The sequence below is a fragment of the Amblyraja radiata genome, chromosome 1 (assembly GCF_010909765.2).
Source record: "Amblyraja radiata isolate CabotCenter1 chromosome 1, sAmbRad1.1.pri, whole genome shotgun sequence".
NCBI lineage: Eukaryota > Metazoa > Chordata > Chondrichthyes > Rajiformes > Rajidae > Amblyraja > Amblyraja radiata.
The window spans coordinates 122110022-122130578 of record NC_045956.1 but is presented as its reverse complement, the minus strand read 5'-3'; the positions used below and the strand labels follow the sequence as shown (position 1 = coordinate 122130578).

Here is a 20557-nt window from a genome sequence, read left to right as displayed (position 1 = left end):
CAGTCTAAGCAATCTGTTCTTCTTCAATGTACTTACTATCCCAGAAACTGTTGCAGTAATTGAAGACCAAGCACTCGGGTTTTAATAGGTCCCATGAGAGAAATGCCAGTATCTGCAGGTAGTATAAAAAATGTCATGCTATCCGGAATGCTCCTCCACTTTGAGCACTCATGGAACTTATGGATTTGATGGGATATTGCATCAAGGAGATGTCGAGCACATCCTTTATTCTTTTCTATCCACAGATAACTTTGGAAAGACAATATTCTCAAAGAATTGTATATCTTTTTTTACAGTGAGGTATTAGTTATAAATGAGGATGGTTGGGGAAAGGAAATCACTAGAGATTAAAGGCAAATGTAATGTCATTGTGGCTTTGCTGTTGCACACTTACCTCTGGATCAAGATGTTCAGTTGCCAGTTCGGAGGCTGGAACTACTTCCAGACTGAGACTTCTTAATGAGGGTGTGCCAGAATGTAGGATGTTGTGCCTTATATCTGAAACTAGACTAAGTGGGACCCATTGGGTCCCAGTCACACAGGAGGCCTGGTCCCCCAACGCAACCCATTCCAAAATGCAAAATTCTACCACTCACCCATAGCCCCTAACTGTGCAGGCGCGGCTCATTTCCCCATATCCCCCAGTAATCCCTCCCCCTCCTCTTCATGTGTGGGAGGGGAGGGAAGGGGGGGTGTGGGGTGGGAGGAGAGGAGGGTGGGGGCAGAGGGTGCAGGAGGGGGGAGAGGGTGGTGTGGGGGAGGGGTGTGGGTGGGCAGGGGGGCTTATGGGGAGAGGGGTGTGTGCGTGGGGTGTTTGTGGGGGGGGGGTGGACGGGGGGGATGGGTGTGTGGCTGGGGGGGTTGTGGGGGTGGTGTGTGGGAGCAGGGAGGTTGTTGGGGGAGGTGTGGGAGCGGGAGGTCGTGGGGGGAGAGGGGTGTATGGGTGGGGCGGGAGGGGAGAGAGAGCTCGGAGAAAAGACGGGGGGAAGAGCCATGGGGGAAAGGGGGGTATCACCGGGGGAAGGGGCTAGAGCTGGTGGTGCAATGGGGACTCACAGTGGTCGCTGGTCGTTCTCTGCCGGGATCAGCGTTCCGTTTGGCGACATCTCCGACTCCGCACCGCTTACGGTTCCTCCGAAAATTGGGTCCGGTTGTGGCCATCCACAGCGTCCCTCAGCTCCCGTAAAGACGCGATGGTGCAAGAAGGGGCAGACCGTCCCGGGGTGTGACAGGAGAAGAGACTAATCCGTGCGGCGTTGACTGGCAGGAGAGATCGATCTTTTTAAGATTGTTAAACCTCGCTAACTTTTACAATATGCCACCAATCAGAACGAAACTTGATGCACTGGCAGCACAGGGGAAAGCTGAGTGAGCTGGCGAAATAATGTAGCGCTATCGCGCACCGTGTTTGCGCAAATGGAAAAAAGGCGCAAACCGGAAGAGCACAAGATCAGAGTTTTAGTTATGTATAGATAGATACTATGTTCCACTGGACCTCATAAGAAGAAGCAAACGATTACAAGGCTTTTTGAAGAAAGGCAGGGATGTTCTCCAGCTAATGTTATTTTCTCACTCATCTGACCAAGTCACATTCTCAAGGATTTTCAATCTGGAGGTGTCTGTGTTCAATGATGTACATCCGGTCCGTAATCCAGTCTGGGTTTTCGATATATCATTCGGCTGGCATATAATGACACTTTAGCCATCAGCCTGTTAATTAGTCCTGGAGTCTAGAGCTTATAGCACCGTAATATGTTCCCTCTGTGCATATACTTAATAAAGAACTTGTATTTCAAGTTGACTGACTGTTTTAATACAACTTGAACAGGTACAAGTTCAAATCTCACCATGAATTTTGAAGTGAACCTTGATACTGGATTATGATGTATCTGAAGTGCTCTCGACTCCGAATTTTCCAAAGTTCTCTCACAAACACCAGAAGACTAATATCTAAATTGTAATGGCCATCTTGCGGACTACTTAAACGTAGTATACTGAAAATTATAACTCACAATCAACATCCCTGCCTCTATGCTATAATTTCTGAGAATGTTTTGTTCAACCCATGAGAGGTGGAGAGACTGTGGTATATTGCCATTAGATAAAATCACATGGATCAAAGCATCCAGCCACCCACATACTAAAATCAGATCAAACTTTCACTTGTAAGTACAAAGGGAACACCAAAGTGACAATAGAATGTAGCAGTGACTGGGATGAATAACTTTGTACTTCAAATCACACACGCTGCATTTTCAGAAAAAACATCTAAAGCTGGAAAAATTAACATAACAGTATGTGCAGAAGAATCTTGCAGAACCCCATTGCAACCATAACTGAGAATGTCGTGATTGAATCCTCTATGGACCATTTTGATGTTTGCTCTGTTCATTAAATCATTCCCTGTTTTTTATCGCACAATATTGACTTTTACCCATCAATGATGTTCAGTTTCCTTTATTAGAGCTGATGACTATTTCACAGAAAGCATATACGTTCTTCCTAATAGTACTGGGCAATGTATTTCACAACTCCCCGGGGTCAATCATAATCATAATGGTCTTTTAGAATATTTACACCGTTGTGATTGATTTTTTAAAATATATTGGGAGGAGTAATGATAATGCTGAATAGTTCACCAGTAAAGGATTCACCACAAGGATAATTCACCAGTAAAATTGACCATACTAGTTAATGGTAGTTCAGGGAATAAATAAAATGTTCTGAATAGGCAAATGTTCTTTCATAGATGTATTGTACCTCAAACAATCCACCAGTCTTCAATTTCTTAAAAGTAATGATGCATGATCATTGTGTTTCAGGATACTAATTTTATACTCAAGTCATATACCCAGACAATACAATTGGAATTGTTTCTTGCTGATAGTACAGTTGTACCTCAGTGTTCACTGCCTTTCAGGGGATATGGGGAGAAGGCAGGATAAGGTATTGATTGGGGATGATCAGCCATGATCACATTGAATGGCAGTGCTGGCTCGAAGGGCCGAATGGCCTACTCCTGCACCTATTGTCTTTCTTTCCTCAGATTCATTTAGTCTCTTTTGAAATTATTCAAGTGAATTTATATATCCAACAAGATATTCATCAATGATACCAATGAAAATATGCACCACAGTTCTTTTATTAGTTGAGACTTCATTCAACTATGACACAATGCAAAACACATCATAGAGAAAAACAAGTCTGAAGAAGGGTCCTGACCTGAAACACCACCTGTCCATGTTCTCCAGGGATGTTGCTACCATTGGGAAGTAGGTACAGAGCCTGAGGTCCCACACCACCTCGTTCAGGAATAACTACTTTCCAACAAACATCAGGTTCCTGAACCGACCACCCAAACTGTAATCCTACCTCGGCAACGTAATACTATGGCCCACCTCTTCCACTAACTCAGATTAACAATTTCTTCACAATTGAAAGGGAGGGTGGAATGCTATCATAATAAATATAACAGGTTTATAAAATAATGTTCACAAAATGTATTCATTACCAACATTGACAATAAACGCTGACCTGCAATTTTGGATCTTCTAAAACTTCCCCAGACCCTATAGTTTTTGATGAACCTTAAAAATTGTGGGCTGAGGTGTGGGTAACCCCAGCGTAATTGAAGAAAAGTTTAATTGATTGTGGTAATTTGTAAATGTCAGTTGACATATTTCAAGGGGCTGGGAAAGAATACTGCTTAAATTATACAACAGCTTTAAAGTCGAAGAGTTTAAATTATGCTGATAAATCATCTCTCTCAGGACGCCACTTGAGAGAAGCACCGTTTGCAGGCAGCATGCAGGGAACGCAGATACTTGTGTTTTGAATTTTTAAAGCTGAAATCTGCAGAAACCAGAATGCAGTGCTAGAAAATAGACTTTTAAGCCATTTAAATGCATTAGGAATCTTACAGTCCCCTGGCAAATCCGGCTCCGTGGAACACAAGTACATCACCTGGCGGTGTTGCGGAGGCCTCAGGTCTTAGACAATGTGGGTGTCTGGGATGCCTCAGGAAAGACTGGAGTGTTCGAGAATGTGACCACCCCCACTGCCCTAGCATCCTCCTGGCCAATGTAGTTACTGGAGAACAAGAGAGAAGACCTAAGAGCAAGACTGCCGTGTCAGAGGGACATTTGTTCCCAGCTGTTATCAAGCAACTGAACCGTCCTCTCATCAGCTAGATTACGATCTGGACCACAGGATCACTTCAGGTTGCATTAAGTGAGATGAGTGAAAAACAAGCTGTTAGAGGAACCTAGTGGGTCAAACAGCATCTGAGGAAGCAAATGGACAGTTTTCTCTTTAGCTTATGTGAATGGGCTAAATTGTAATGGCTGGATTGTAATCATGTACTGTCTAGTCTTGTGACAATAGAAACATAGAAAATAGGTGCAGGAGTAGACCATTCGGCCCTTCGAGCCTGCACCGCCATTCAATATGATCATGGCTGATCATCCAACTCAGTATCCTGTACCTGCCTTCTCTCCATACCCCCTGATCCCTTTAGCCACAAGGGCCACATCTAACTCCCTCTTAAATATAGCCAATTAACTGGCCTCAACTACCTTCTGTGGCAGAGAATTCCAGAGATTCGCCACTCTCTGTGTGTGAAAAATGATTTTCTCATCTTGGTCCTAAAAGACTTCCCTCTTATCCTTAAACTGTGACCCCTAGTTCTGGACTTCCCCAACATCGGGAATAATCTTCCTGCATTTAGCCTGTCCAACCCCTTAAGAATTTTGTCAGTTTCTATAAGATCCCCCCTCAATCTTCCAAATAAACTAAACTAAACATGAAGTTGTGTACTTACAGAGACATGACACATTGTTTCTCTCCAACATGGCGCTCCAGCCAATGTTTTACCATCCACCGTACAGAATGGACTCGACTGCAGGAAAAGATGCAGCGTCATCTGTTTCAGGATAAACTCATCATGGTCTTCGAATATGGTGGTCTTGTCACGTTCCCACTCCCCCATCCTAGAACATCTCAATGGTACTTTGTCATGCATCGAGGTACAGAGGCATTTTTATTTTGCATAGTTCATTAAGTTTTACTGTATATTATGCACAATCATACCTAACTACAAATAGTGTAAGGTAGTAGATTACACTGAGAAAGTACTTAAGAATCGCCACGTTTCTGGAACCATCTTGTACATTTCAAGTTCAGATTTGTTAAAAATGCTAAGTCTTAACTTGGCCATAAGTCCATTGTCCTGGTGGCGGAACTGGTTTGGAGTTGCAGGGGTTGTCCTGGCTAGGTGATGTGGTGATGTCCCCCAATGATGCCGCAACATTCTGTGCCGCAGCTGGCCATGTCTGTTCTGCAAGCTTGGCCACTTGAAAAGCAGCACCAGATCTAACAGAGCCCCGGGCTGCTGCAGGGCCTCCAACGACCCACTCCAAGGACGCCTCAATCCAGACAAATCGCACATCAACCTGTGAATGCGCCATCCCTTCCCTTGGTCAGCCACCGCTCAGCCTCCATGCCCCCCAAATTCAACCTCTAAGCATCTACGAGGGCGCAGGAAGTGAGACCCAAGCCCACTCACTGACATTGTTGTTTTCCTCCGTCTGCTCCCATCTTGAAAGTGCCAAGGGGTCTGGCAGTTAAATGCCCACTGTTCTCAGCCGCCTTCCTGACTGCAGCCTGCCTCAGGCAGACGTCAAGTTGGCACTCGGGGAATGACATAAGCACAAAATAGCATATCCCAATACCTTCCAAATCATTGCTGGGGACATCAACTAGGCTCACTTGTCTGCAAAACTACCTTTAATACGCTATCTTCAACACCGTACACTCGAACACTGCTATACTACCATCAGGTCTCCCGTACTTTAGAAAGTCTGACCACCTGGCTGTGGTTGTTTTTGTGCCTACAGGCAGATTGAGGAATATGGTAACGGCAAAGAGGGCTACAAAGAGCTGGTCAGGGCAGGCAGAGGAGAATTTTTGCTTTAAATCAGTGGATGGATTGGGCCAAATTCAAGGATTCAACAGAAGTGCACGGTTGGTCACTGACTTCATAACAAAATATGTGGACATGTATATACAGATAAAAACATTCCCAGTCTGCCCCAACCAGAAGCATTGAATGAACCAGGTGCTTTCAGATTCAATTTTAATTGTCATTGTCAGTGTACAGTACAGAGACAACGAAATGCTTTGTAATCTGCTGAGGGCTAGATCTGTGACGTTTAGGACTGGTGAACCATTAGCATGCAAATATTCCAGCAAAAACCTCCTGAAGGCCATTATGAGCACAAAGACAATACTGGACTGAGCTAGGATCACTGACTCTCTTAATGTGGCAGGGCTTGCACACAATCGCATTCCACAAGGTGAAACCAGGTAGCATAAGTGACAATGATGCATCATTTCCAGATGAGCTCATTGCCATTAAAGCAGACTTTGAACAAGAGAACAATATCACAATGACACACGTACACGATCCCTGAAGCCCCCTGCGATCAGTGTCTTTGAGGCTAATATCAGAATATGATTCAAAAGGGTGAATCCATGCAAACATCCAGTCTAGACTATTCAATGTAACAAAGAAGTCGAGATTTGCTAAAGACTATGCCAATGAAACCTTGTCATTCGAAGACTTTAATGTGCACCATGTCACCAAAGAAAATCATCTCGGGTGTTTCCCTTCTCTCATCACTTTGCAATCATTAATTGAATTCAGTCAGTAACATCAGGCCTTTAAACAAAAATAGAACCAGTTATAAATTACAAGTTTTTATAATTTAGAAATAGTAAGCAGATATTGCATCAATGTAATGATTTCAGTGCGATTTCTCAGTATGTTTTCAGTCACAAGATTATGGAACAGGTACTTGAGGAATTAGAAATGTATATACTCAATTCAAATAGTAAACAAAGTAGAAAAATTAGGTGTAGCGCACTAGTGATTATCCCAATAATTAATAAACATTATAAAAATTACAACAAATTATTAGGCAGAAGCACAGATCTAAAGAAGCAACCATTTGAAATATGGTATCACTCTTGAAGTTATTACCAAATATAATTGTAATTGTTAAATATGCAAAACAAGCTGTATTTTAGTTCAAGAAAGGGAATGTTTCTTGGTTACGGGTTCAATCCTTCTTTGGTCTCTTGGCTTTGTTAATATTCTCTTGACGCTTTTGCTTCTTCTTCTGTTCTCGATCTCTTGCTTCAATCATTTTTGCCAGTTTCCATGACAGTACTGCACTAGCTATGAACAATGGAGTGAGTGCCAAGATAACAGTCGAAAGGAAACCATAAGGGTCTTTTGCAGCCCATTCCACAATGTACTCTGCCCAACCTCTTAAGTCCAACATTCTTGTTGACACTAAGACCTGTAAAAGTAAAGATAAATCATTTGGACTACAATTACTCATTATGTTGGAAGCACTCTTTTTGTATCATCCCCCATTGTCTTCTTGGTTATAGCCTTCATCTTTACTGTTCTTAGTCATGATATTGAAACAGACTAACATGAATATTTTCTAGTCTACACCTTCAAAGTTGCACTGCAGAGCGAAGGGGAAGGATCTGCAAAATATCATTTGCTGCATGCTCCTGCTGATGCTGGAGAATTGCAGAGTAACTATCAATGGGCGGCACGGTGGCGCAGCGGTAGAGTTGCTGCCTTACAGCGCTTGTAGCGCCGGAGACTTGGGGTCGATCCCGACAGGTGCTGCCTGTATGGAGTTTTACATTCTCCCCGTGACCGCATGGGTTTTCTCCGAGATCTTCGGTTTCCTCCCACTCCATAGACTTACAGGTACAGTGCCCTCCATAATGTTTGGGACAAAGACCCATCAATTATTTATTTGTCTCTGTACTCCACAATTTGAGATTTGTAATAGAAAAAAAATCACATGCAGTTAAAGTGCATTGTTAGATTTTAATAAAGACCATTTTTATATATTCTGGTTTCACCATGTAGAAAATACATAGTGCCCCCATTTCAGGGCACCATAATGTTTGGGACACAGCAATGTCGTGTAAATGAAAGTAGTCATGTTTAGTAATTTGTTGCATACCCTTTACATGCAATCACTGCTTGAAGTCTGCGATTCATGGACATCACCAGTTGCTGGGTGTCTTCTCTGGTGATGCTCTGCCAGGCCTGTATTGCAGCCATCTTTAACTTATGCTTGTTTTGGGGGCTAGTCCCCTTCAGTTTTCTCTTCAGCATATAAAAGGCATGCTCAATTGGGTTCAGATCAGATGATTGACATGGCCACTCAAGAATTAACCATTTTTTAATTTGAAAAACTCCTTTGTTGCTTTTACAGTATGTTTGGGATCATTGTCTTGTTGTAGAATGAACTGCCGGCCAATGAGATTTGGGGCATTTTTTTTAACTTGAGCAGATAAGGTGTGTCTATACACTTCAGAATTCATTATGCTACTAATATCAGCAGTTGTATCATCAATGAAGATATTATGGCCTGGGCAGCCATACTTGCCCAGGCCATAACACCCCCACCACCGCGTCTCACAGATGAGGTGGTATGCTTTGGATCTTGGGCAGTTCCTTCTCTCCTCCATACTTTGCTCTTGCCATCACTCTGATATATGTTAATCTTCATCTCATCTGTCCACAAGACCTTTTTCCAGAACTGTGGTTGCTCTTTTAAGTACTTCTTGGCAAACTGTAAGCTGGCCATCCTATTTTTGCGGCTAACAAGTGGTTTGCATCTTGCAGTGTAGCCTCTGTATTTCTGTTCATGAAGTCTTCTGCGGACAGTGGTCATTCACAAATCCACACTTGACTCCTGAAAAGTGTTTCTGATCTGTCGGACAGGTGTTTGGGGATTTATATTTATTATAGAGGGAATTCTTCTGTCATCAGCTGTGGAGGTCTTCCTTGGCAATAGACAATAGACAATAGGTGCAGGAGTAGGCCATTCGGCCCTTCGAACCAGCACCGCCATTCAATGTGATCATGGCTGATCATCTCCAATCAGTACCCCGTTCCTGCCTTCTCCCCATATCCCCTGACTCTGCTATTTTTAAGTGCCCTATCTAGCTCTCTCTTGAAAGCATCCAGAGAACCTCCTCAACCGCCCTCTGAGGAAGAGAACTCCACAGGCTCACCACTCTCTGTGAGAAAAAGTGTTTCCTCGTCTCCGTTCTAAGTGGCTTCTTACTCCTTATTCTTAAACTGTGGCCCTTTGTTCTGGACTCCTCCAACATCGGGAACATGTTTTCTGCCTAGCGTGTCCAAACCCTTAACAATCTTATATGTTTCAATGAGATTCCCTCTCATCCTTTTAAACTCCACCAGAGTGTACAGGTCCAGCTGCTCCATTCTCTCAGCATATGACAGTCCTGCCATCCCGGGAATTAACCTTGTAAACCTTCGCTGCACTCCCTCAATAGCAAGAATGTCCTTCCTCAAATTAGGGAACCAAAAACACAATACTACAGGTGTGGTACTGGCCTGCCAGTCCCTTTGCGATTAGTAAGCTCACCAGTGCTCTCTTTCTTAATTATGTTTCAAACAGTTGATTTTGGTAAGCCTAACATTTTGCTGATGTCTCTAACAGTTTTATTCTTGGTTCTCAGTCTCATAATGCCTTCTTTGACTTTCATTGGCACAACTTTGGTCATCATGTTGATAAACAGCAATAAAAGTTTCTAAAGGGGATGGAAAGTGGAGGAAAGACTAGGTGCTGAGAGCTCTCTTATACCTGCATTAAGGAGGCATTTAAACACACCTGAGCAATTACAAACACCTGTGAAGCAAACATTATGGTGCCCTGAAATGGGGGGACTACGTATAAACACAGCTGTAATTTCTACATGGTGAAACCAAAATGTATAAAAATGCCCTTTAATAAAATCTGACAATGTGCACTTTAACCACATGTGATTTTTTCTATTACAAATCTCAAATTATGGAGCATAGAGGCAAAGAAATAAATGATAGGTCTTTGTCCCAAACATTATGGAGGGCACTGTGTTTCGGTCAATTGGCTTGGTAGATGCAAAAACTGTCCCCAGTGTGTGTAGGATAGTGTTAATATGCGGGGATCGCTGTCGGCACGGACCCTAGTGGGCCGAAGTCCCTATTTCCGCGCTGTATCTCTAAACTAAACTAAAACTCAGGATAACCGTCATTCTACATTCTTGTTCCTCCAATTAAGCAATTAAGCAATTCCATCTGAGAATGAAACTCCTTACCCTAAAGTGACTTCAATGAAAAAGGCCGATAACCAGATTATACTGGAAATGCACAGTAAAAGGAAACACAATGTAAGCAAGACTTCCTTTTGTTCATTTCAGCCTGCAATAGAAAACAAATTGGAAATTACATGTACATCTAGGGTTCTATTGATGGACATCACACACATTCACAATACAGGGTACCTATAACATTTGTGTGAAATGTAATGACATTACCTTATAGTTTGAGGATGAGATTACAAGGAAATTAAAATAAAGAATCATCAAGGACTGTAACTTAACCCTTTCAGGTAGAATTCTTGTGCATGGTTCTTGAGGATCAGCTAAACACTTTGCAATAGCTTTTCAGAGACCTCATATCTGATATTAACCAAACACTTTGAATCAGAAAGCCTATACCAAATATATTGTTTTATTCACTGTATGGTTTTATCAATTAGATCTGGAAACCAATGTCTACCAGGGTCTAATATTGTTGTGCTATCTGTAATGTGAACCTAATCTACAGATTATTTGATAATATCTTGGCAATTCCCTGGTTGACTTGTCATGTCTATTGTTATCCAGCAGCATTTGCTCATCATTTATTATTTCCAGCTGAAAATCTGAGCAACACAGCCTCAAACAGCATAATTTGTACATTGAAAATGCTCATCTTTCATTTCATTGTAACTATGATTAGAATAAACTGTTCCTTATATCGACTATTGAAGTAGATTTTGACCCAGACATGTAATTTAATAAGATTGAAACTGAAAATAGGAAAAGTGTATTCATGTCGACTCAATTACGCTGAATAATATCAAAATTATTAGGAATTGCAGGTTAGTTTGAAAGTTTGCTCAGTTTGAAAACGACCACTTGGTATCAGTTTATTAATCGTTACATGTACCGAGATACGATGAAAAGCTTTTTGCATGCTATCCAATCAAATCATACTGTACATGGGTACAATCAAGCTACACACGAGTACAAGGGGTGCAACGAGAAAAATACTACAGTGCAGAATAGTGTTTCAGTATTATAGCGTAACAATTACAGAGAAAGTGCAGATTTTAAAAATGTGCAAGATCTGCAATGAGGTAGGTTGGAGATCGGGACTGTATCCTAGCTGATGGAAGGGCCTTTTAGTTGTCTGTTAACAGCAGGGAAGAAGCTGCTCCTGAATCAGGTGGTACATGTTTTCAAGCTTTTGTATCGTCTGCCCGACGGGAGTGGGGAGAAGGGGAGCAGGGTGAAAAGGGTCCTTGATTGTGTTCGCTCCTTTCCCGGAGCAGCATGAAGTGTAGATGGAGTAGATTGGGGGAAGACAGATTAATGTGATGGAATGGGCTATTTCCACAATTCTCTGCAATTTATTGTGGTCTCAGGCAAAGCTGTTGTCAAACCAAGCTGCGATGCATCCCAAAAGGATGCTTCTGTGGTGCATCTGTAGAATTGGTTAAGAGTCAGTGAGGACATGCCAAATTTCCTTAGTCTGCTGAGGAAGTTGAGGTGTTGGTGTGCTTTCTTGGCCATAGCTGCAATGTGGTTTGTCAAGGAGAATTTGTTGCCAATATTCAACTTCTCTGCTCCAGAGGTACATTTGTGGCTTTCCTTGGACTTGAATCTCAGTGGACCAAACCCCTGTACTGCACTAGAACAAATATTGAGTTTCCTTTCAGTCCCATAAAGTTAACTATAATCACAAAAAAAATAAACAAAAATATTTTTTCTCTAATCAATTTAATTTGCTTAAAAGACTGGAGTAACTCAGCAGGGAGCACCTCTGGAGAACATTGATAAGCAACATTTCGGGTCAGGACCCTTCTGCAGATCTAGTGAACTTTCCAAACAATCCTACATTGTGCTCACAGAACAAAAGTAGACATTGTCTTAAATCAGGCAGTTGTTATCCTCCCCCTGAGATAAGCAGCTTAGTTGTTTTGAGTTGCGCTTGGTGGAAAGTGAATCGTGCATCGGTTTTTCTTCCCAGAGATGGGATTTTTAACTATAGTACATAACATCTTTAGTCGATCATTTTGTCTCATTGTTGTAGAAACTAGATTCGAAAGCTCAAATCACTACAGCACTGATGAAGTTTCTGAGCATTTTATAATTATTTGAGGACTACATAAACAAAGGAATCAATTCAGCCCTCGATACCCATCATAAGGAGCTACGCACTCAGCTGCATTTTATCACCCTTCAACCATACGTTTGCCTTTCTTAATATTTTTTTAATTATTGCCCTTTCAGAGACTATTCTATCCTCTGCCTCTACAAGTTTCGTCCAGTTTTATACACAAAATAATTTGCCCGAGTACTCCTTCCTTTTTCTGATGATCTTAAATTTAATCTCTCTGGTTATCCGAAAAATAAACTACTGGTGGTGCTCAGCGGGTCTTAGTTTAAAATCCTTATGGTCAGCATCTCTATCCTTCCCACCAGGATATTGGTTTACTTAGAGCCCAGCCTAGTGGTGCAGATTCCTATCCTGATACTGGTGCCACGTACGTGAGATGCAAGCCTTCTTTCCTACATCACTCCTTCAGTGACTTTTTCTATCTTGCTGATCAGTTTAGCTCGCTTAACTGTTCCTTAATGTGCTCAAAACAGGATTTCCATGGATAACCACCACCAAATCCCCCACCATTTCATTTATGCTTTCAGGTTCGTGTGAGAATCACTCATGTTGACATCAGGATGGAAAACACCAGTGAGGTCCCATTCCAGCTGTGATTCCGATTCTGGATTCCAGCAGTGCCCCTAATTATGAAGTTGTACTCCGAATGGGCAGCACTGTGGTGCAGCCGAAGAGTTGATGTCTTACAGCGTCAGAGTCCTCGTCTGATCCTGACTATGGGTGCTGTCTGTATGGAGTTTGTACGTTCTCCCTGTGACTGTGTGGGTTTTCCCCACATGCTCTGGTTTCCTCTCACAACCAAAGATGTACAGGTTTGTAGGTTAATTGTCTTTGATGAAGATTGTAAATTGTCCCTAGTATGTAGGATCGCGCTAGTGTGCGGGGATCGCCGGTCGGCTGACTCGGTGGGCTATAGGGCCTGATTCTGTGCTATATCTCTAAACTAAAAGGTAAAAATACATGCATTGTACTCAAAAATAGTTGGGGATAGCTTTCAAAATATTTAATGTTGTTAATCCTTCATGATGATATCTAAGAAATAGCAAACATTGGCCATTCAGTTTTTCTACCTGCTTCACATTCATTAGTTGCGAAATCATTTATCTCATGCTGACTTCCTGCACTATACAGAATTCAATTCTCATTACATGATAAAAACCCAAAGTTTCAGTCCACTTTACAGTCTTTACGGAAGCCATAGATTTTATAATACTTGTTGAAACTAAGCTCTCGTCTGCAAAGGAAAATCATTAGCATCAAATAGATCCATATTTAAGCAACTTCATACAAATACAGCAAATGACATTTTCCAAATCCCCCCTTATTATTCACAAGCTGATAAATCCCAGCCACACGTTTGTCACTCTATCAGATCCTGTCAATCACTATGATACCCAAGCCAAGTCTCCCATCGCATACATGGGATGGGAGACTTCTCCATCTCACCCAATGCACTCTCTTCCTTTCATCACCTCAGCTCAACTCATCCCAACCCAATCCCTGCCTTACCCCCAGTCTTTCCCCCACTCCATCACTTCTTCTCGACATCTTAACCTCATCTGGTTCCATTCCACTCCACATCCTATACTAATTCAATCCACGCCAAACCAACCCAACCAACCTAAAGTATCCAAGAAGGAACTGCAGATGCTGGAAAATCGAAGGTACACAAAAAAGCCGGAGAAACTCAGTGGGTGCGGCAGCATCTATGGAGCGAAGGAAATAGGCAACGTTTCGGGCCGAAACCCTTCTTCAGACTGAAGAAGGAAATAGGCAATGTTTCAGCCCGAAACGTTACCTATTTCCTTCGCTCCATAGATCCAACCTAAAGTATCCTCTCCCTTTGCATCGCCAACCCACCCAGTCCACCCCCGTGGAAGCTTCCTCACCCCAGGATCTCCCTCTGCTCCCTTCTGAATCTCTCTGTCCCTCTCCTCCTATCCCTCCCCGACTCTACTTCTCCCAATCTGCCCCTCTCATCCCTCTCACCCACGATTTCACCCTCACCCTGGAATCTATCTCTAACCCTCCCTCTCTCCTGTCCACCTCTTCATCTGAACCTCCCTCTCACCACTCCCTTTGTATTTGTCCCTCCTCGTCCCCCCTCCCCCCTGTAATTCCCCCTCTCTCTGGGATCGGGATCTGGGATTGGGATCGGGATCCCTCTCCCGCTCCTTCTCTTGTTTTCTCACCTGAACCGCACGGACCGGAAGTAGTGGCCCGGCCTTTGCGCATGCGGAAACGGTACAAGGCGCCTTCTGCACCGGAAGCGGAAGTGCGCGCGATGCAACGATCTGCGGCCGGATCTTTGGCGCGAATTGTGAGAGAGAGAGAGAGAGAATGAATGAATGAATGCGTGAGCGTGAGCGTGAGTGTGGATGGTGCGGAGGGAGGGAGAGGGAATGCGGAATGGCGCCGCCGCAACCGCAACAGGCGGGTGAAATGGAACGTTGTCCTGGGCGCGGCAGCAAATACCTACAGAGTCGCGAGCAGTTGGTCCAGTGGGTCCTCAGCACAGGATCTGTGGGTCGCAGCACAGGATCTGTGGGTCCGCAGCACAGGATCTGTGCCCAGAGGATCTGTGGGCCGCAGCAGAGCTGGAGAAACCATCGTTCTCTTCCCGCCGACCGCTGGCGGAGCAAATATGAGCTGAGGACGCCAATGTTGAAAGAGATGGTGGGATTGGCGATGGGGCGGAGAAGCTTTGTCTCCTCTTCATTGCCAGTTGCCTGCCCGACCTTTGAAAATAATATATATTTAGTCATGAAGCGACCGAGCCACCGCAAACCCACCAGAAATCCACAGATTCATCACAATTCTAAATCACCTCCTTTCACTAAGATCACCCTTCATTCTTCTAAACTCCAATGGATATAGACAGAAGGAACTGCAGATGCTGATTTACACACAAAAAAAACACTTAATTCGCAAAATGCTGAAGTAACTCAGTGTCTGGAGGGGATGGAGAGGTGAAGATTCGATGTGGGACTGAGTTACTCCATCACTTTGTGTTCTGCAAAGAATATAGATCTTCAGCAGCTTGTGATAGGATGCAAATCTCATCTGGAATTGTCTTATGAATCTCTTTTAGATGTCAATATATTTATTAAATAAGGAGATTTAAACCATATTTTTTTCCAGAGTAGACAAAAATACTGGAGAAACTCAGCGGGTGAGGCAGCATCTATGGCGCGAAGGAAATAGGCAACATTTCGGGTCCAGACCCTTCTTCAGACCAAAGATCCTATAGCAAGCAAGATAGCCCACTCGACAAAAAAGACATAGTAGGGTCATGGGCAGATTCATGGGTAATCTTCGGCCCAATTTAGGTAACCGTCTTCCGTTTCCGCACTTCTATCTTACAATCAAAGATCCTGCTTACAATGGCTACCATTTGGTTACAATGAATTACAGAGTGCAAGTTTAATACAAACATCAACTCAAACACAGCACATGAGCCATTAAAAAGGAATTTTAAAAAAATCTTAAAATAAAGAAAATTTAAAAAAACATTAAAAAAAGAAAATTAACAGAATTATAATTTATTGACATATTAATCATTAACAAAAATAGCAGAATTATGAATTCACAAAATCATGAATAATGGGTCTAACACTATATCACACCCACAAACTGTTCCCCTGCAACGCTGATTACACTGCGAGAGGGATTTACAAGGTCGGGTCGGGTCTACTGAAATGGCTGACGAAAAGGCTGACATTCTGCTCTGGAGCGTACTACACATCAGCCCATTGGTTTTAGCAGGAGTGTACCTGGACTTTCAGAAAGCATTTGATAAGGTCCCACATAGGAGATTAGTGGGCAAAATTAGGGTACATGGTATTGGGGGTAGAGTGCTGACATGGATAGAAAAGTGGTTGGCAAACAGGAAACAAAGAGTAGGGATTAACGGGTCCCTTTCAGAATGGCAGGCAGTGACTAGTGGGGTACCGCAGTCTCGGTGCTGGGACCGCAACTATTTACAATATACATCAATGATTTGGATGATGGGATTCATAGTACCTGTAACATTAACAAATTTGCAGATGACACAAAGCTGGGTGGCAGTGTGAACTGTGAGGAGGATGTTATGAGAATGCATGGCAGATGAATTTTAATGTGGATAAATGTGAGGTTATCCACTTTGGTAGCAAAAACAGGAAGGCAGATTACTATCTAAATTGCGTCGTTGGGGTAAGGGAAGTACAACGGGATCTGGGGGTCCTTGTTCATCAGTCTATGAAGGTAAGCATGCAGGTACAGCAGGCAGTGAAGAAAGTGAATGGCATGTTGGCCTTTATAATGAGGTCGATTATAGGAGTAAAGAGGTCCTTCTGCAGTTGTACAGAGCCCTAGTGAGACCACACCTGGAGCATTGTGCAGTTTTGGTCCCCTAATTTGAGGAAGGACATTCTTGCTATTGAGGGAGTACGGCGTAGGTTTACAAGGTTAATTCCCGGGATGGCGGGACTGTCATATGCTGAGAGAATGGAGCGGCTGGGCTTGTACACTCTGGAGTTTAGAAGGATGAGAGGATATCTTTCTATCGTAGAGGCGGCAAGGCGGCAGTGAGGAGAGCGGGCGCCGACTTTTTCATCTGGAGCCTAGGAGCGCCAAACCGACGCGGCCTTGTCGGCTTCGGCAGCCGCGGGCTCCAACCAGGAAGCGGCCGTTCCAAGTGGCCCAGCCGCCGAAAGGACTCTCCCGACGCCGGGGCAAGACCACCCGGTGAGAACGGCCAGGGACATCGGGCCTCCGTAGAGGCAATTGCGGTGGCCCCAATAGGCCTGACTTTGGGGTGAACATGGGGTGGGGACTGGACATTGTGCCTTCCTCCACAGTGCTATCCACTGTGGGGGGATGATTTTTTTTGTCTAACTGTAGTCTTGTAGGTCTGTGTCCAAGATGGCTGCCGTGAAGAGAGAGTGGACGCTGGCACGATTTGGTTGCCGCTGCTCTCTCTTCACACTGTGTTTTTGATTTTCTGTTTTTGGATTGAATTCTGTTTTTAATTTGTGTCATTGTGATGTCTTTAATTACTTGTTTTATTCCGATTATATGTTTTTATTCCGATTACTATGTAAGGTGTCCTTGAGATGTATGAAAGGCGCCCATTAAATAAAATTTATTATTATTATTATTATCTTATTGAAACACTTATAATATCTTATCTTATTGAAATCCCCAATCAGTACCCCGTTCCTGCCTTTTCCCCATATCCCCTGACTCTGCTATCTTTAAGAGCCCTAACTAGCTCTCTCTTGAAAGCATCCAGAGAACCGGCCTCCACTGCCTCTCTGAGGCGGAGAATTCCACAGACTCACAACTCTCTGTGAGAAAAAGTGTTTCCTCGTCTCCGTTCTAAATGGCTTACGCCTTATTCTTAAACTGGCCCCTGGTTCTGGACTCCCCTAATATTGGGAACATGTTTCCTGCCTCTAGCGTGACCAAACCCTTAACAATCTTATATGTTTCAATAAGATATCCTCTCATCCTTCTAAACTCCAGAGTGTACAAGCCCAGCTGCTCCATTCTATCAGCATATGACAGTCCCGCCATCCCGGGAATTAACCTTGTAAACCTACGCTGCACTCCCTCAATAGCAAGAATGTCCTTCCTCAAATTAGGGGACGAAAACTGCACACAATACTCCAGGTGTGGTCTCACTAGGGCTCTGTACAACTGCAAAATGACCTCTTTGCTCCTATATTCGATTCCTCTTGGTATAAAGGCCAACATGCCATTCGCTTTCTTCACTGCCTGCTGTACCTGCATGCTTACTTTCATAGACTGATGTACAAGGATCCCGAGGTCCCGTTGTACTTCCCCTTTTAACAACTTGACGTTTCTTTAAAAAAAATGCAAAAATAGACAGGAAAGTACGTATAAAAGTAGAATGAGAATGCATTGCATGAAACCACATTCTTACAAAAAGCATTTTTACATGGCTTGATGCACTAGATGTCATATTTCTTACCTGGCTCCAAATAAGGGATCGGCCATTCGGAACAGAATTTGTACAGAACAGAAATTTCTGTACCGTGACAGTAGTGAATCTGATATTTTCTATCCAAGAGGCCTCAAAAAGGGATTCGGCACATTGGCCTTCATCAGTCAAAGATGTTGTCAAGCTGGAAAGGGTACAGTGAAGATTTACAAAGATGTTGCCAGGGCTAGAGGGTCTGAGCCCTAGGGGAAAGGTTAAGTAGGCTTGGACTGTATTCCTTGAAGTGCAGGGGGATGAGGGATGATCTTATTGAGGTGTGTAAAATCATGAGAGGTATAGATTGGATAGATGCACAGAGTCTCTTTCCCAGAGTAGGTGAATTGAATTGAGTTGACGACCAGAGGACATAGGTTTAAGGTGAAGGGGAAATGATTTAATAGGAATCTGAGTGGTAACTTTTTCACACAATGGGTTGTGGGTGTATGGAACAAGCTGCCAGAGGAGGTAGTTGAGGCAGGGACTAGCCCAACATTTAAGAACCAGCTAGACAGGTACATGGATAGGACAAGTTTGAAGGGATATGGAGCAAATGCAAAAGGTGGGACTAGTGTAGCTGGGACAAGTTGGCCGGTGTGGGCAAGTTGGGCTGAAGCGCCTGTTTCCACACTATCACTCCACGACTCTTTGACTAGTGTACTGGGAGAATAGGGCAAATGAGGTTGTTTTGAAAACTGGCACAGACCCAATGTGCTGACTGACCTAAATAGGATGCAAATATGAGACACATGACATCTATAGAATTTAACTTGTCATAATAACACACATCAGTGCAATCTTAGATTCTATCCGTACGAATTAGGCTTGGGATATTAGGAGAGCACCTTCAGTTTCACAACACAATATAAACAAGGACCTTTGGTCTACATTTCTCAGACTCTTCAGCATTTGAGCTCCAGGGTGTATAGGCATGCTCATACACGACCCATTGTGCTTGACTGAGAAAGGTGATGACAACTTGTCAAAAATATTCTATAACAGCATAACCATCTTTTAAAATGGTAAACAGGAATATAACAAAACAGATGAGAAATGTAGGAGAACTGGTTCCTGCCTGACTTCAACCTGAGTTTCAACCTTCACATTCATTCCATTGCCCATTGCCATAATGTTGTCATTAAAAGCATAGGGCAACACGGATGGAGATAGCAAAGACCATTTGCTGGACTGCTTCAGCGGATGCTCAGGGATGGAAAAAGACCCAGATTGACTATAGGAAGTGAAATGTAGGTCAGATTTGGCTCCCCTGTAAGTTGAGAAGAGGAAGTTTTAGACATCTCTCACAGGAAAATTGCAGGAACAATTCTGGACAGAGAAATCTGATTTATGGGATCACAGGAATACGCTTCATTTCCCTGGCCTCTCATAGAAAGGTTTGTGTTTCAATGGTGAACTTAAATACCTTATCCCAGCAGCCAAATAATGTAATCTTCGAAAGATGCTGCTGTTTCCCAGTTAAAAATGGCAGTAATTATATTTATATGTGTACAGAAATGGCACAATACTTAAGTGTAATGAAGCATCCCCACTGCACTGGAAAACTCAGTCATAGGGTCATACAGCATGGAAACAGGCCCTTCAGCCCAACTTGCCCACACTGACCGATGCTCCTTCTACTCGAGTTCCATCTGCCCGTGGTTGGACCATGTCTCTCTAAACATTTCCCATCCATGTACCTTTCCAAATGTCTTAAATGTTATAGAACCTACCTCAACTACCTCCTCTGGCAGCTTATTCCATATAGCCACCACCCTGTGAGGTGATAGGAATAAAATGACAGGAGGTGGAAGTGCTGTAACAAGATTGAGAAAGGCAAGTTATCATAATTTTCAGCATATGCCCATGCTGTAACCATAACTTTGTCAAGCAGTTTTTAAATTTTGTTGGACGAATTATGGACGACAACGAGTCAGTGTGGAGGAGGGAGATTGATCGAATGACCGAATGGTTTCAGAACAACCTTGCTCTCAATGCCAGTAAAACCGAGGAACCAATTGTTGACTTTAAAAGAAGCAGGACGAGGTACCCCAAACCTGTCTTCATCAATGGCGTGATGGTGGAGAGAGTCAGAAACTTCAAATTCCTGGGTGTGCATATCTCTGAAGATAGAATAGAATAGAATAGAATAGCCTTTTATTGTCATCCAGACCGAAGTCTGAACGAAATTTAAGCAGTCATACATATGATACAATACAATAAAAAACAACAATAAACACATATTAACA

At 43.1% G+C, this 20557-nt stretch overlaps 1 protein-coding gene across 2 annotated transcripts; it reads right to left on the bottom strand.

Moving 5' to 3' along the window:
- Positions 1 to 4736: 4736 nt before the first annotated feature.
- On the bottom strand, positions 4737 to 14617 carry smim15 (small integral membrane protein 15). 2 transcript variants are annotated; one of them, XR_004413538.1, is made up of 4 exons: positions 14521 to 14617; positions 10201 to 10303; positions 6208 to 7361; positions 4737 to 6084 (listed from the first exon to the last, which is right to left on the bottom strand). XR_004413538.1 is itself a non-coding variant. In XM_033030047.1 (3 exons), the coding sequence occupies exon 3, from the start codon at positions 7341 to 7343 to the stop codon at positions 7119 to 7121; it is 225 nt and encodes a 74-aa protein (XP_032885938.1). In that variant the 5' UTR covers positions 7344 to 7361; positions 10201 to 10303; positions 14521 to 14617; the 3' UTR covers positions 6595 to 7118. The 2 variants fall into 2 exon arrangements, 1 of the variants encoding a protein (XP_032885938.1); XM_033030047.1 differs by lacking the exon at positions 4737 to 6084 and having other exon boundaries at positions 6595 to 7361.
- Positions 14618 to 20557: the final 5940 nt, after the last annotated feature.

What these genes read in the sequence shown, in the direction of transcription:
- smim15 (XM_033030047.1), bottom strand. Translation starts at nt 7,343, where the DNA reads ATGTTGGACTTAAGAGGTTGGGCAGAGTACATTGTGGAATGGGCTGCA.